Genomic DNA, 17,131 nt, shown 5'->3' on the forward strand with positions numbered 1-17,131 from the left:
TGCAGCCTTTCTGTGCAAAGGCTGCTCTGAGTTCTATGAGAATTTAAATAACAAACATCATTCATTACACAGTAGAAGGATATTAGAAGACTAGTAAAGAGGGGCCTGGATCTCAGAATGAAAAATGAAAATGTAATGTATGTTGTATGAAGAAGTAAATGAAAGAGTTCAGTGTGAAAGTGGTAAAATGTGGTGGTAATGGCTTAGTTTGGGTATGTCAAGGGAAAATTATGATGTACCACCAAGTATTGGAGACACAGACACATGCACCTTCCAGTTACAAACAAAAATTACAGGTACATAGGTGAAGTTTTTTTGGTTTGGGTTTTTTTCTTTTTGTTTTTTTTTTGCTTTTCTGTAAATTCAGGAATATAATTAAATGATTTTTATATTTTCTATCTGGAAGTGAAGTTTTTGAAAGACATTTTTAAAAAATAAGTAGGGTAGATTCTGGTGAACTGTGCGGGGGGGAAAAATCTTTCTCTTGATTTTTCAGAGCCGTGGAGCCCCTGCGCAGTCCAAGAAAACTCCCTCTGAAGAGGAGTTTGAAACTATTAAGCTAATCAGCAATGGGGCTTATGGGTAAGGTTTGCGGGTTTTGCCTAGCATTTTGCTTTTCAAGAGGATATTACTGTCAAGCCATCTGATAAAGAATTAGGCCTTTCAGACTGTTGTTCATGAACTGCCCTTGCCAGCTGCTTGCTAATATTATGGGACCACTTGGACCTCGGGCCCTTTTATGGTTTGTTTTTCTTCTGAGTTTGCTTTTGCAGAATGTGGATGAAACTAAACATAGTCATATACAATACGTTAATGTGATGTTGGTGGGGTTATAACTGAAGCATTATCCAGGGAAGTTATCTTTATGAAAATGTCATTTAGCTTACATTTTGTTGGTAGCATTTTTCAAAGCAAAGAGTGTAATAATAAAATGCGTTCGTTTATTAGCACGACATACTAAGACAAAACTACAGTACTTATTAAAATTAGATGTGAAAGTGCAATTTCACTGAGAAGTCCTGCCATGTAAAAATGACCTACTGCTTCATTGTGTCTTAATGAATCCAGCACAGATTTGCCGAGTTTACAAGTTAAAATTCCAACGGCCCGCTCTACACACACAACCCAGAATGTGAAATTTAAGATGACAAATTTCTTTGATAAAAATAATAGATTTCTGTAGTGCATTTGACTTGGTACCACATGACATTTTGATTGAAGAACTAGAAAGGTATAACAACATGACACATATTAAGTTAATTAAAAGCTGGCTGACTGATAGACCTTAACATGTAATTGTAAGGGTGGGGGAATCATCATTGAATGTGTGTTTCTAGAGGAATTCCACAGGAACAGGTCACTGCCCTGTGCTATTGAACATTTTTATTATTGCCCTAAAGAAGGCATAAAATCAACACGGCTAAGTTTGCCAGTTGCACACCAATTGGGGGAGTGGTACATGATGAAGAGGAGAGGTCACAGGCAGAGCGAGCTGGATTGATTGGTAGATATAGATATAATTGGATAGACACATCTCCTAAAACTGGAAGGGACCTCTGGAGGTTATGTAGTCCAGTCCCCTGCCCTCTTGGCAGGGCCAAGCACCATCCCTGACATCTATTTGCCCCAATCCCTAAATGGTCTCCTCAAGGATTGAGCTCTCAACCCTGGGTTTAGCAGGCCAATGCTCAAACCGCTGAGCTACCTCTCCCACCCTGGTGAGCAGCGTGTAAGCAAGCAAAATATTTTAGTGTGTCCAGATGTAAATGTGTACATCTCGGAATAAAGAATGTAGGGTGGGGGTCTCTATGCTGGAAGCAGTAACTCTGAAAAAGATTTGTCAATCATAATGGGTAATCAGCTGAACAGGAGCGCCCAATGGGCCAAAAGGGCTGTTGTGACCCTGGGGTTAACTAGCAAGGAGTCAAGAAGTTATTTTACCTTTGTATTTGACACTAGTGTGAACACTGCTAGAAACCTAGATCCAGTTCTGGGGCCCATAGGTCAAGAAGAAGGTGGATAAATTGGAGAAGAGCCATGAGAAGATGTGCTTTATTGGAACTCAGTATATTTAGCTTAACAAAGAGAAAGTTAAAAGGCGATTGTTTAGCCAGGTACAGAGCCTGAGGGTATCTGTGCCAAAAAATGAAATATTCTGCGCACAGTGTTTTAAAATTCTGCATAGTTCATTTGTCAAAATAAAACAATATAATCACACTGCTTTCAGTCAAATGCTGACAGGTATTTTGAAATTAAAATAGTTGAAAATCGTGTGATTATATTGTGGTTTTTGTGTTTATTTTGACAATAATAATATGCAGAACTTTACAGAAATGTGTGTTTTTTTTGTTTTTTTTAACAATTTTGGTGCATGATTCCCTCTAGAGTACCACAGTTCTATATAGACAACTTAATGGGGTGTCTGGGGGCAAGGGAATCGGTTCCTGGGGGTCTTGGTGTGGGGTTTTGGATGAAGGGGGAATGGGATTTTGCAAGTAGGAGTGAGGCAGAGGAGGTTAGGGGTCAGTGTGAGGGGAGTGAGGCTTGATGGAATGGGAGTCGTTAGGATGCAGTTGGTTGGAGCTCAGTGAGATGGGGTCCAGACAAGGGGTGCTCCTGTTGTAGGAGGTCAGTCTCAGTGGTGTGGGACTTTGATGGCTTGGTGGCGAGTGTCAACAGGTGATTCTGATAACTACTGAAATGAACAGTGTGTGCCTCTACCAAGATATCCACAGTTGTGCACTACATTCTTCATGAGTTGTCTGGACAATTTTGAAAATGAGACAATAGTGTGTAATGCCTGGCAGAAGCTCACGGGTCCCTCATCTTATTTTTGATAATGGAAAGACAATTTTAATTTTTCTATGCAAAAATCTTAGCAAGTTATAAGAGCTTTCCTTTCATCTCAGGCTGAGCTGGTCTCATAGCTAGGAGTTTTACGTATGTGGAAAAGCCATTTCTTACTCTGAAGAAAACCATAGAGAGATTTCTTGTTCTGTAGCAATGCTTGGCATGACAGATGTTTTATGTAGTCATAGATTATGTAAAAACAAAGAGAAGTCCTGTGGCACCTTGTTGACTAACAGATTTTTTGGAGCATAAGCTTACATGGGCCAAGACCGACTTCGTCAGATATGGTTTTTGCCCACGAAAGCTTACGCTCCAAAAAATCTGTTAGTCTATAAAATGCCACAGGACTTCTTGTTGTTTTTGCAGATACAGACTAATATGTCTCGCCCTCTGACAGATGATGCTATGACTTGTAACCCATTGTTTTTCAAAAGGTCTGACTTGGAGGTAGGAACCCTTTTGTTGTTTTCTAGGGCTGTGTATTTGGTGCGCCACAAGACGACTCGCCAGCGCTTTGCCATGAAGAAGATCAACAAACAGAACCTAATTTTGAGAAACCAGATCCAGCAGGCCTTTGTGGAGAGAGACATCCTGACCTTTGCTGAGAACCCCTTTGTAGTCAGTATGTTCTGCTCCTTCGAGACCAAGCGCCACCTTTGCATGGTTATGGAGTACGTGGAAGGTATTTGTCTCAGGCATGAAACTATCTGGCTAGAGTATTGACCATTTAATTGTTTTAACACATTAACTTTGCAGAGGAGCAGTAATTATTGTACACATAAAACCTTTCACGTTGTATTATCTCCAGGTCTTTTACAGACTATGTCTGTGGGCTCATCCACCACTGCCCTGTAGGATCGAATGGTGAGGACAAAATAGGCCTGTGTTGTATTCCCAAGATGACATGTTGGTAGACCCGCCGTATATTGGTCTGCTCAGGCCTATACAGAAGACAGTCCAGCCACCTCCACAAGTCCATTTTTTCCTGGACTTGCCATGGGTCTGAGCTACATAAGGTGGGGAGGGAAAGAGAGTGGCTGGACTAGCTTGCAGAGGTGGATCAGCAAGTCATTCCAGCCTGGAGCTATAATATGTTGCATGGGGAAATGCTTACTCTTTGGGTCCCAGTGGCACCCGCAGCTAACACAGCAGTCTGCAGTGAAGCTGCACCCTCACAGACCCATGTGCAGGGAAGCTGCTGGGGATGGGGGGGGAGGGGAGCGTTGAACCAGTGGGGAGATCTCTGCAGGGGAAAGGCTGCAGAGGCTTCCTAACAGGTAGCTCTCCTGGGGGTCCTGCCATTGGAGGGGACAATCTGGCGCATGGTTTGTTAGTATTAAGGTTAAAAAGATCTGGAATAGAAGTGCTAAGAGCTGGTCAAGCAGTGAAGCATTCACGTGATCACTGGAAGCTGATAAAGAACAACTGTTCAGTCTCCTAGCTGTTCCGCTTCATTTATTCCAGTTGAATATTTGTTGAGTTAGCGGTATAGTTTTATCTTAGTATAAACAATATATTTCTATTGGTGCATGGAACTGATTTCCCATAACTGGTTTCTGTGTTTGGATTAGCTGAAGAACCACAAGCTGTGAACTATAGCTATTGTGTCCCTGACAGATTAGAGAAACTGAAGCCAAATTTATCGACTGACATGTTGACAAATTTGTCATAAATTTTTATTGGTCAATAGAGAGGAGGCTCACATTAAATCTGTGAGGCAGCACTCTTCAAACAGCAAAATGAAAAGAAAGACAAGAGCCTCATAGACTGGCTGAGTGTAAACTATGCTTCCATCCCAGATTGATTGCCAACCTGCAAGATGAATTTACGCAAGCATTGAGCCAAATCTTGCTGGCCTTTGTCAGCAAATAATTGTATTGAAGTTAGTTGGATGGTTCCCCTAAAAAGGCAAGAAGACGTTCATCCATGCTCCCTAAAGCAGCGAGAGTATTTCTTAGTAGTCTCAGCATCACAGAATCATAGGCCTGGAAGGGACCTTGAGGGACCATGTAGTCCAGTCCCTGCATTCATGGGAAGGGCCGATAAACCCAAACTCCCTGAATCCTAGCAAATTCCCCTTCATCGTCCTCCTTTCCACAGCAGACAAACTTAATTTGGGGGTGGAGGGGGAGGGGTAGAGAAACAGGATGGGACTTTCCTCTCTTGTGGTCTCAGATGAAGCCCTAGAAACATTGTCACTGTTCACTGTCCATGGACCTCAAAGGCACCATGCTCCTTTTTTAAGAGCTGAGGTTTGCCAAAATGTCATTGACTAAAGTGTCCCCTGTCCCATGCTCTTTTGCAGCTTGCTATGTATCCCTTGCCTGGCTGACTGCTGCCCTTCTTTACAGAAGAGCTACTCGTATGGTTTGTGACCTGCTTTAAGACCCTGAAAGGCATCACAGACACTGTAGAAATTTAAATGACAGAAAATAAAGAAAGGTTTTGTAAAAGTAAAAATTAGTTTCTAAGCCAGTGTTCAGAACACACAGTCGAGGGTAAGAACCTTCAGTGTAAAGACCATTGCGATTTAAGGAGGCAGAAATTCTACCAGTCTAATGTGGTGTTGCAGCTTCTGTAGACTAGTATTCCTGTGTCTTTTCAGTGTTCTGTGTTTGTCATTTACTTCTAGGAGGAGACTGTGCCACACTCCTAAAGAATATTGGAGCCCTTCCTGTTGATATGGCCAGGATGTATTTTGCAGAGACAGTGCTGGCACTGGAGTACCTACATAATTATGGCATTGTCCACCGTGACCTAAAACCTGACAAGTACGTTTTGAACCTTTCCGATTCAAACCTGTATTTGTAGCTCTCCATGATAAAAGTATAATTGAATGTTATAGGCACATAGCCAGTCTTGTCTCATTTATTTAGTCTTGAAAACACTACCTAGTTAATATTGGGTTTCTGCCTGATCAGCTCGTTTTCAAATGTCAGTCTGTGCTTACACCATTAATGAGCAAGTCCCCCCCACTGTGGGGCACATTAATATGTATTCATTGATTCCAAGGTGAGAAGGGACCATTGTGATATACTACTGTGACCACCTGCATAGCACAGGCCAGGGACCTCCCCCAAAGTTACTCCTAGATAAGATCTTTTTAAAAAATTCACCCAATCTTGATTTAAAAATTGTGAGTGATGGCAAATCCACCACGACGCGGAGTAAATTGTTTCAATGATTAATTACTTTCACTGTTAAAAACTAGAACTCGAAGGTACCTTGAGAGGTCATCAGGTCCTGTCCCCAGGACTCATGGCAGGACCACACACCATGCAGACTTTCCCTGATAGATGTTTGTCTTATGTATGCCTTATTTCCAGACAGAATTTGTGCAGCTTCTAACTTCTCAACTTGGATCATGTTATGTTTTTCTCTGATGGACTGAAGAGCCCATTATTAAATATTTGTTCCACGTATAGGTACTTATAGATCGTAATCAAGTCAACCCTTAACCTTAATCTTCTCTCTCTCAAGATAAATAGATCCAGCTCCTTGGGTCCAGTACTGTGAGGCAGGTTTTCTAACCCTTTAATTAGTCTCATGGCTCTTCTCTGAACCTCTCCAATTAATCAACATTCTTCTTGAAATGTAGGCAGTAAAACTGGACATAGTGTTCCAAATACAGAGATAATATAACCTCTCTGCTCCTATTTAAGAATCCCCTGCGCCGTCCCGTCATTGTAAGGACGTTGGGTTGAATGGGATGGCTACAGCACTGCAAACATTCTGTTCAAAGATCTGTCTGAACCCTATTAGTGCAATCTGAAAACAGTCTGATTTTCCCGAATGTCATCATTCAGTTGCATATACGTGGTGGAATGCACAGACTCGCTAAACACCACACGCCTATCAGACATCTTGCTAGGGCTTGCAGTGGCATTACATTGTAATCTGCTTTTCTGATTGCTTTCTGTATGTACAGCAGGGAATACTAAATTATTTCCTTCCTCTTTTCCCCAGTCTTCTAATAACATCCATGGGTCACATTAAACTAACAGATTTTGGGCTCTCTAAAATTGGGCTAATGAGTCTCACGACTAATCTGTATGAAGGCCACATTGAGAAAGATGCAAGAGAGTTCCTGGATAAGCAGGTAAGCTGAAAAATGTTTTTCTTAAAAATTACAACTTTTGAATCAATAAATATCTGCAACATTTCACGGACTAACATTTTAGGACCTGTAAATGTAAGCAGAGGTAACGTGATCATGGTTCAGGTAGCTACGTATATGGGTGCAGCCCTTTGTGACAGAGTCAAAAGGCTCGTAGAAATTCACCTGACGCTGTGGTGTGTGTTGAATGCTAAAGAGACAAGATTTGAATCACAAGGTTTTCATATGATTTTGCACAAAATAATGTTCTTTGGCACAATTTTACCTTCATTTCCAAAAAGACACGTAGTTTGAGATCTCAGAGTTCTGTTCTAAATTGCACCAATGCCAGGCATGGTAAATTGGGCAGTATTTGTAAATACTGAATGTTAATGTCTTTGCCAGATTGTGCAAGTTTATCTCCTCTGACTCTCACTAACTGGAGTATTTCCATGTGGCAAGGGATGTGTTAATGACAACAATCACTGCCTGCTCCAGCTGACGCAGTGGAAGAAGAATTAGGCAGTAAGAAACTGGCTTCCAAATATGGCTGTTGGTAAATTATCAGTTTCCTTGGTCTGTCCATCTTCAGGTATGTGGGACTCCAGAATACATTGCTCCGGAAGTGATCTTGCGGCAGGGTTATGGAAAGCCTGTGGATTGGTGGGCCATGGGAGTTATCCTGTATGAGTTTTTAGTTGGCTGCGTTCCTTTCTTTGGTGACACACCAGAAGAGCTATTTGGACAAGTGATCAGTGGTATGTTTGTTTATGCTGACTCTGGAGGGGTTACCTTTAGTGGTTTGCTAGGTGTGCGTGGAAAAAATTGAAATCTGCTGTAATTCAGTAAAGACAGATGACATAAGAAACAAAGTTAATTGTTCAGTATTAGAGTTTGTTTGATACTCAGGTTCTGGTAAATCAGTACAGCTGCTCAGAGCTCTTAACTTTCTTAACATGCACCAGATGTCATCTGTATATATGTACATGAAATCTGTCGGTGCCTAGTTCAAAGCAAAATTCAGCTTCTGGAAATCAGTGTTGTGGGGAGTGAAAAGAGATCTGCTTGCATTTGGAAAGAGCAGGTCTATTAGCAGGCCAATGATTCTGTTTTGTTGGTTCTCTCGTGTGGGTGCAAAGGATGGAACTCAATAGTCAATTGCTGCACAAATATCATCGTCAAAAATAACTTATAAAAGCAGTAATATATATCAGTAAACACTGTTGTGTAAGGTACCTTCATGCCTTGGGTAATGAAAGTGTTTGTCCTTTGACTCATATCTCTTGGTGAGAACTGGGCAAATGCTGTAGAAAACTATTGATTGATTCTTGCAAGAAGCAAGAGCTAACACTAATGAATCAACTTGTTACCCAAAATGTATAGGCGTGAGGTACAGCTGTACCAATCATTCTTTGTGTATTGCCATTAAAGATTATTACTTTAGATATATTAAAGTTCTTACAGTTTTCCCCCAACAATTACTGTGTGCACTGATAGCAGTTGTGGTTAACACTAAATTTATATGCATTTTGGAAAACTTCAGTTCTTAGAATTATGTTGAGTACTTATGGGGTTCCCGCAAACACATTCAGATCATGCTGTGGTAAAGTGTAATACTTTCTGTTGTATAAAAACATGCGTGAATTTCCTGACATGTCTTAAGAGATTTGCCTTTTTCAAATTGCTGTATGTGTTCAGATGAAATCGCCTGGCCAGAAGGGGATGAAGCATTACCGCCAGATGCCCAGGACCTCACAGCTAAACTTCTTTGCCAAAACCCTCTGGAAAGACTAGGAACAGGTAGAGGCATAATTTTGTGAAAAGACTAACCAGAAGCTGTAAAAGAAGCTGCAGTACCAATAAAAGTCACTGCACTCTTGTGTGAAATGTTGGCTTTGTGCTGTGCATTGTGTTCAGGGATGTCTCAACAGCTTTCTATCCTTGGGGATCAGAATCAGTGTGAAATGTGCACGTCACAAAAATACCATTGTTTTGGGGGTTAAAGAAAAGGTATTTGCTCACCAGTCTGACTTACCATAAATGTCACAGCATAACCCCACTGGACAAACTACCAGCTGCCCTGTAGCATCTTAAAGGTTAACAATTTTATTTATTAGATAATGAGCTTTTGTGGGTAAGACCCAGCTATTTTGATCACTCCAAATCAGGCGTTGTTGGGAATTTGTCAATGTAGTGTAGGCCTCGAGCCAGCCCTTAGTCCCTGCCCTCTAATTTGAGATGGAAAATTACTGAGCAGTAACCAAGTCTTTCCTCTGGTTCAACCTCCATAATTCCTTCAGTCTTAGACTTTTCATTTCCCATTTTGTTTAAATGTCATTGAGCTAACGCACCCATCCTGTAAACAACTGAGAGAGAAAATATTGTGAGGTCCCAAAAACGAGAAATTGCACTCGGGCCCCAAACGTTGAGGGTGCTCTGGATCTCCCCCCACTGGAGGCTCCTTGTGGCTCCTAAAGCGAGGAAAGTGGGGACTGGGGCTTCCTGCAGTAGGCGGGATGTAAGCATGCCAAAAGCCTTTTAACTCCTAACTGTTTTGTTCTGTGTATGATTTCTAACTTGTCATTCTGTAATAGCAATAACCTAGTGGCATTTCTATAGCATCCCTAGCCATTGGAGACTCTGTGTTGCAGTGAATCCAGAATGCTGTGAGTTTACAGTCACTCAGAGTATTGTTTAAACAAATTTTGCACGGAAATACTTTTTGGTGAGAAAAGTGACCCTCCAGGTTGATGAGCACTTGTCAGTATAACAAAACCACAAGGTTTCCCCCTCGCAGCAGACATTGTAGCCTTTTATTTAAAGTGAACTTTGTAAAGTGGCATTATACCACCCTGGGTTTGGCTCTGGCAGTTACGGTCTCAAGCTGCCTCTGTTACTTGCCTCAGATGTGGAGTCTCTGGGAACACAAAGGTCTGTTTTGCAAGTTTTATTATAAAAGTTCTGATTATCCAAGCATGTGGAAATTCAATATAGATTTATGCATGAGTTGCAGATCATTATTCTCATGCCCTTAACAATAGTGTGAGGGTCTGATGGACATCTCCTGGCTTGGTCATCAGTAGAGAGATGGTTCCTGCTCATTGGGAGCTCAGTTATCCTAATCTAGGCATCCTCTTTTATAATGTAATTCTGACTGCACCGCACTAGCATTTCTGTATGTTATGCACCCTACAGTTAGGGCATGTGTTAGAAAAACACAATTATCGTGTATCTCATAAGCAAAAGATGTATTTTACTCCCTGTTATCTGGCATGTTTGAAGGAATGGGGAGTGCCCATTAGCTGAGAGTTGCACTTTACCAATGGAATACCAGTTTTCAAAGAATTAGATCACAATAAAATAATATACAGGTACTCACCAATCCAGTAGTAGAATTACACTGCCGACTGGTTGGTTTCTTTAAGTACTTAGGTGTATACAGGTAAAGTTTGCTATACAGTAGGTTATTTTGCAATACTACATATCACTATGGGCAGCACATGATGTACATTCAGATCACTAAGGACTCACAACACTCACACTACGCTGTACATAGTACAATCATTCTTTGCTTCAGAAGACACTTCAGGATTTTGCAGTGCCTGAGGGTCATCAACATCAGTTATCATCGCCGGCGTGGAGGTTGTAGGAGATTGGGCCAACTCCGTAAAGACCCTGTGACACTCACCAGAAGCTGTTTTTTTAACGTATATCTCTGATTTCAGCTTGCTCACTGGTCTTCTGCTTCTTTGGCATGGAAGAAGAGAGCGGAATGTGCGGTTGCGTAACATGTGGGGTAGTAGTCTAGTCATGATTGCTAGATTGAAGATTTGTATTGGGAGATGTTAGACATGAAGGTGAAATGAGCTTTTCTGATTGAGTGTTGGAAAACAGAAATTTTTCTGTCCCTCTTTCCCCATAATCTTAGGGTATCAGATTATCCTTCAGTCACTTACTTCTTTCAGTGTTTCTTGTCTCTGTGGTTCTGTCTGGCTGAGATGAAATCTTACTGTCCTCTGCGTGTAGGCCTTGTGTTTCAGCCCTGCTTGCTTAGACATGTAATCAGGGTAGCCGACCGACTTGCCAGGCCCCTGGGGCAAGGCCTGGGGAGGCCTTGGGTGCAAGGGGCAGGCCTGGGGGCAGGCAGCCCATGGAACCACCCAGAACGTGCCACTGTAGTGCTCCAGTTATGATTTCAAGGGATGGGGGTTCCAGCTTGAATCACTGGGCCGTGGGGCAACTGTCCCCATTGGTCTTCCTGGGCAGTCAGTGAGCCTGCACCGAATGTATGATTATTGCTTCTCACTACTGATCAGTTTTATACTTCTGTGATTGTACAACTTAACTCTCTTTAGCATGCAGTGATTATATATGACATAGTATGTTGGCTACTCATAACCACACAATAAATGACCAAAAAACTAAAATAACTGACTGTAACACTGTGCATAATCCCCTAAAATCTAAGCATCTGAAGTCTGCTGGGAAATGTAAAGTGCTTAAGATGAACTGTTACCAACATGTGGCCAAATTTAAGCCTTTGCAGTCTAGCGCTTTCCCTTTTAAAGAACCATTGATGGATTCAGCTCACTATCACATGATGTCTCAGCTTCAACAATTCTTGCCTGACTCTGCAGCTTCAAGCCACATGTCGTCGTCTTTTTCATTGACTCTTTGTGTTTGGTGTGATTTTGCATTTCATTTGAAATTAGGTACTTAATATATACATAGCCTTTAAAAATCAACTATAGAATAATTACAGCATGCACCTTTCCTGGCTGGATGACAATGTGAAGTGAAACTTTTCATGTTAAAAGAGATCTGCAGCTCAAATCCAGGCCTTGCTGATGGAGGCTGAAAGTTATTGCCAGCTGAACGGTGGTGTACTTTGTTACACAGAAAATGCTTTGGTGGGATTATTTCAGTTGCTAGTGGACAGAAATCTGTTCCATTAATGCTGCCAGTATAGTGGGTGTCTTTGCTTTGCTGTCAGCCAGCAAATCTTACTTTTCTTCTCTCAGTCCATGACTTTTCTGTCAACAGATCTGATACTTTCTATGAGCAGTAAGTTCATTGAAAATGTCTGCGCTGCAGCAGGCAAAGGAGCATTTAATATTTTTTCTTTGAGTGTTCAAGCCCCAGAGCATAACAACCAAGATGATTTAAAAATATGTTTTTAAACACATGCTAATTTTTAACCCTATTCAATTCAGTGGAACTACTCATAACTTTAAGTGCCTTGCTGAATCAGGGTCGGAAACTGCACGTGCACATGGTGTAAACAGTGTACCATTTAAAAGTTTTTAATTTTTCACTTTTGAGACTTACATAGCAGAATTGTATTGCAAGTGCTCCTTCCTGGCCAATGTAGGCAAATGTTGTGGTTAAATTAAAAGTTGGGGAGGTGGGGGCAGGACTGTCTTAGTAACATTGCCGAAGAACCCAAATTTAATTTCCTGTGATTCTCAGAAAATGTGTGTTAGATGAGTGTATTTTTGTGTTGTCATCTGCGTCTTGGGAATTTTTTGACATGGTAGAAAAATTATCCTCCTTTCAGGTAGTGCCTTTGAGGTGAAGCAGCACCGGTTCTTTAAAGATCTAGACTGGAATGGATTACTTCGACAGAAAGCAGAATTTATTCCACAGCTGGAATCTGAGGATGACACTAGCTACTTTGACAGTAAGGATAACGAGCTTCTGACTCAGCCTGGCTCAGGGCCTCTTTAACTTTGGCTGTATTTCTTATGTATAATTAGTTTATATTTTGCAGCTGCTCATTGAAAATCATGATCACCAACTTAATAAAATGTATTTAATTTAAATTCTGTAAAAAGTTCTACACGGAGTCCCAAGAGCGGAGTTTGGAAATGCATCTGAACTGCATGAAAATTCTTACATGCTTCATCGGTATTGGTGACTTGGTTACATCCCATAGTTGGCCAGTGCGTTCTCAGAAAATATCCTTTCCACTTTCTGTGCACGTGAACATCACTGTGGTGGGGAATGTTGAAATGATTGCTGTGATCAAGCACGTCAGACGTGATGTTCCATCCACTTGCATGTTTCCACACTACGGTTTTTGGGAATATTAGTTTTTTAACTCATACTTAACTCATACCTTCGAAGGAAGATTCCTCTGGAGTTGTAAAGGAATTACCACAGTTTTCAGTGGGAGGGATAGCTTACTGTACTGTGGCTGGTTGAAATGCTGCAGTTAGAGCTTGGCTCTCTAGTGCATCAGGGGGATCATGTTAGACCTCAACTTCTAGTGCTTTGGTTCTGGGCCAGTGGCAGTGGAGTATGGTGCAAGGGCACTGAGCTCGTTTCCTGTGCCTTGTTATTTTCTAGCAATATTTAGTGTTGACAAGCTCTGCAGACCGCCAATGTCCAGGCACGTTTAGCTGAATAGAAGGATACCGTAGCATGACTTTTCTGCTGGGGAGACTTCTCATGTCGTACAGAATCATTATATGGACACCAGAAAACTCAGATGGCATTACAGTCATAAGTCCTTGTTTACAGAAGTTTACAACTTCTGAAATAATCCCTGGTAAGGCAGCAAACATGGCTCAGCCTGGGGACCTTTTTATTTTTTTTTCTCCTCATAAATCTTAAACATTTATATTTGGGTGATTTAGAATTTTTGACCACAGAGGTGTTTCAAAGTGAAGGCTTGAACACGTGCACCATCAACTTTGTGCAATGTGAAATCCATTAAAAAGAGCAACACAGAATAAACTGCCTTCCCATTTCCTACAGGAGGACTGTTTATGTTAGCAAGCAGTAAACTGAGTACTTGTGATGTCCAGAATTGGGGCCATCTGTATTCTCTGCTGAGGATCAGTAAGTTTTACAGTGTAATACATCTCAGGTGTTATGGACAGCAAACAAGCAAAAATAAGATGCAATATGCATTTAAAGGAAAAGTAAAACTGTCTATTTGAAGCCTGTAGACATGCATGGTTTTACTGAAGGTATTCATCATGATCAAAACCACTCCAAGTTCTATGACAAGCAGATGTTGCAGCTAGACAAATAGAAATTGCTATGAGCAGACTGATCTTGAGAGCACCAGCTACTGTTTGATGTACTTTACAGAAAAAATGCAAAGGGCATGGACCCTCTAGGTGCTGATTAATTATACGTTAGTTTGTGTCCTTCTTTGTAGCTCGTTCCGAGAGGTACCACCACCTAGATTCTGAAGAAGATGAAGACACAAATGATGATGGTGTGGAAATTAGGCAGTTTTCATCTTGCTCGCCACGGTTTAGTAAGGTAAGGGCCTACTGCTTTGCTTAAAATCTATTTAGATGTGTCTGTTAAAGTTTAAAAAAAACATGTTCAAATAACACGGCCACCAAATCTTTAGCACTCATTGAAGTAAAACATTTTATAGACCGTAAGGACTGCACTGTGGTTTGTGCCATTTGTCTGTACTGCAGTAGTTTATCTTAGCAACAGAGACTATACACATGGTAGTACTTCAGGCTGTATCCTAGAGTAACCTGAAATAGCAGTGGGGATCAAGTAGTCCCAAAATAGCTCAACTATTGATGTTAAATAAGAACGCAAGTCCACTTTGTCAGGGGCTCCACATGCAGTCCAATGCTGCTTCACCGTGCATGTAAACAGACCTGAACTACTTCTAAACACAAAGAAAGCTTCCCTCCTGCATGGGCCTGTTATTGGTAGTAAGAGTTGCATGCAGTACTCTACATCACAGTATCATGGAAATGTTGGGCTGGAAGGACCGGTGGTTTATCACATCCAGTGCCATGTGCCAAGTAAACCTAGACCACCTCGGGCCGTGTTTGTTCATCCTGTTCTTAAAAACCTCAACTCATGAAGATTTCACTACTGCCCTTGAAAACCTGCTCCAAAAGTTTATTACCCTTGTAGTTAGAAAGTTTTTTCTTAGTAAATCTCTCCTGCTGCAGTAAAACCTATTACTAATTCTTGTACATTCAGTGGACATGAAGAATGCCTTATTACTGTTCTCTTTATAAAAGTTAAAAGTAGTTCCTTTCGCTACCCTCTTAGAAAGACCCTCTGGGTTTTATCCAGCCTTCTCTGTGGATCTGGCTCAGGTATTACACTGATCTAACTAGTTGTCACTCCATTAACTTCAGTGGCATTACTCCTGGTTTATGCCACTATGGCTTTGTCTACATTACCTCCCTACTTTGAAGGGAGGATGGTAAGCAGGGTGTTGGGAGTTTATTAATGATGTGCTGCTGTGCATATGCAGCACCTTATTAAGCAAATTACCCCCTGTGGCAGCTTCAAAGTAATAAACTTGGAAGTACCAGCGGGTTAGCCATGGTGACACGTGAGCCGGCACTTCGAAGTTGCTGTGGGGAGCCATTTGCTTAATAAATAAGTGCTCATGTGCACCGCAGCACTTTATTAATAAACTCCCAACACCCTGCTTACCATCCTCACTTCAAAGTAGGGAAGTAGCGTAGACAAGCCCTATAAGATGAAAATTGGACCTGAGAATGAGTTGGGACCTTGAATGTGTTTTTACACATCCATAAATCATTATTTCCTTTTCTACCATATCCCCTGTTATGAACAGCAATTAATCTGTTAGGCTGCAACGTCATTATTTTGGACACAAAGAGAGAAAGTCCACTGTCACACGTCTATGTGAAAATCTAGATGATGATGCTACCGCTGTAGAATGGGAAGCTCATTATATTTTGAAAAATCTTGTCTGACAATTCAGCAAAATAAATTATTAATAACTTTCTTGGTGAGATGCTGAATTTTTAATAACAGCATTTTTATTAATCTCTGCCTATGGAAATCTGGTCCACAATCAAATGCGGTTTTAAAAGCATGGATTTTTGGTTAATTGTTTGTTTATTTAAAATATCACTGTAAAGTAGAGGGCGGCATAGTGATTGAGCTGTGAGCAGCACAGCAAATTCCTTAACAAGGGGAGGAATTTTCCCTTTCTAATTGTCTGAAATGGGTTAGTAAACTTGAAGCATTATTGGTAGAACCATAATGAAATACGGTCAGCAGCAGGACATTCATGACAGAGTTGAATTTGTGCAGGAACATGCCAAAATCTTGATGTTAGCTTGCAAAACTTATGGACCTGTGCAAGCAACGTCTCTTAAATTTTATTATAAAAATGGCTTTTTTTTAGCATCACAGCTGCATATTACATTGTTACCAGAATGCACATGGCAGGTGTTACAACTGAAAGACAAGTATCAGAGGGAGAGCATTTTCTGTAGTGCACGCTGAGTGAGCATACCACATCTGCCTGGGGTCCTGCATTAGTTAAGCAAAGAGCATTGCCAAGTTCAGGTTTTTCAACCTAGCTTCTGCTCAGGGAGTGAAACGCCCTTTGGTTAGAGGAGGACTAGCAGGACTGCTTCATGCAGCCAGGTCTGACATGCTTTTGCCATATGCAGGTGTACAGCAGTATGGAACGTCTTTCCATCCACGAAGAGAGGAAAACACCACCAACTAAGCGCAGCCTCAGTGAGGAAAAAGATGATCGGTTAGACAGCCTTGGTGGCCTGAAAAATCGGGACCGCAGCTGGGTAATTGGCTCTCCTGAAATGTGAGTTTAATGTATGGGTACTTTTTAATCACAAAGAAGGAAACTATATGGGTTTCCCCCCGTCTACCTGGACATCAGAAACTCTTCACGGGGCAGAAATTCTCCCAAGGGCAGAGTCAGAATAGGTGGATTAATGGCTGCAATTTAGTGTAAAATTTCTGTCTTGCTTAAAGCACCTCAAGTTCTACCCTCTTTAGCCTACAGTGAACATTTAAAATTAAGCAAAATGTATTCTGCCCTTAAGCAAAGCTGCCTTCCTGAGAATAGCCTGAACCCATGTCCCCCATCCAAACATCTCTGAACTTACGGGGTTCAGAATCCAGTTCTGCCCACATTCTCTTCCATCTTTCCACAGTTCTGCATATATGAAATAATCCTGTCCTGTCAGCCGTTAGAAAAATACAACGATGTTCAGCAAATAGAAATACAACACAGCTCTCTAGTGCCCAGAAGGATTGAAATCATTGTCAGATTCAGTACGATGGAGAAAATAATTACACACATGGGGGATCACATGCTAAACCATGGAGTCCTGCGGATGCATGTAACATGGTTATGATCTAGCACATTTTTGCGATATGACTCCGTTACTAGAACACCTGATA

The 17,131-nt window shown here is 41.3% G+C and overlaps 1 protein-coding gene across 4 annotated transcripts in view; it reads left to right on the top strand.

Moving 5' to 3' along the window:
* The window catches only part of MAST2 (microtubule associated serine/threonine kinase 2), a 258,995-nt gene that overhangs the window by 225,872 nt on the left and 15,992 nt on the right, over positions 1 to 17,131 (top strand). For all 4 annotated transcript variants that reach the window (XM_075003275.1, XM_075003272.1, XM_075003273.1 and 1 more), the window contains 9 exons: positions 497 to 582; positions 3,324 to 3,532; positions 5,483 to 5,621; positions 6,817 to 6,949; positions 7,539 to 7,704; positions 8,645 to 8,746; positions 12,504 to 12,626; positions 14,115 to 14,221; positions 16,375 to 16,526. In XM_075003275.1, coding sequence (XP_074859376.1) covers positions 497 to 582; positions 3,324 to 3,532; positions 5,483 to 5,621; positions 6,817 to 6,949; positions 7,539 to 7,704; positions 8,645 to 8,746; positions 12,504 to 12,626; positions 14,115 to 14,221; positions 16,375 to 16,526 — 1,217 coding nt within the window. The remainder of the gene's footprint in view (positions 1 to 496; positions 583 to 3,323; positions 3,533 to 5,482; positions 5,622 to 6,816; positions 6,950 to 7,538; positions 7,705 to 8,644; positions 8,747 to 12,503; positions 12,627 to 14,114; positions 14,222 to 16,374; positions 16,527 to 17,131) is intronic.

This window comes from Carettochelys insculpta, chromosome 9 (assembly GCF_033958435.1).
Source record: "Carettochelys insculpta isolate YL-2023 chromosome 9, ASM3395843v1, whole genome shotgun sequence".
NCBI classification, from domain to species: domain Eukaryota; kingdom Metazoa; phylum Chordata; order Testudines; family Carettochelyidae; genus Carettochelys; species Carettochelys insculpta.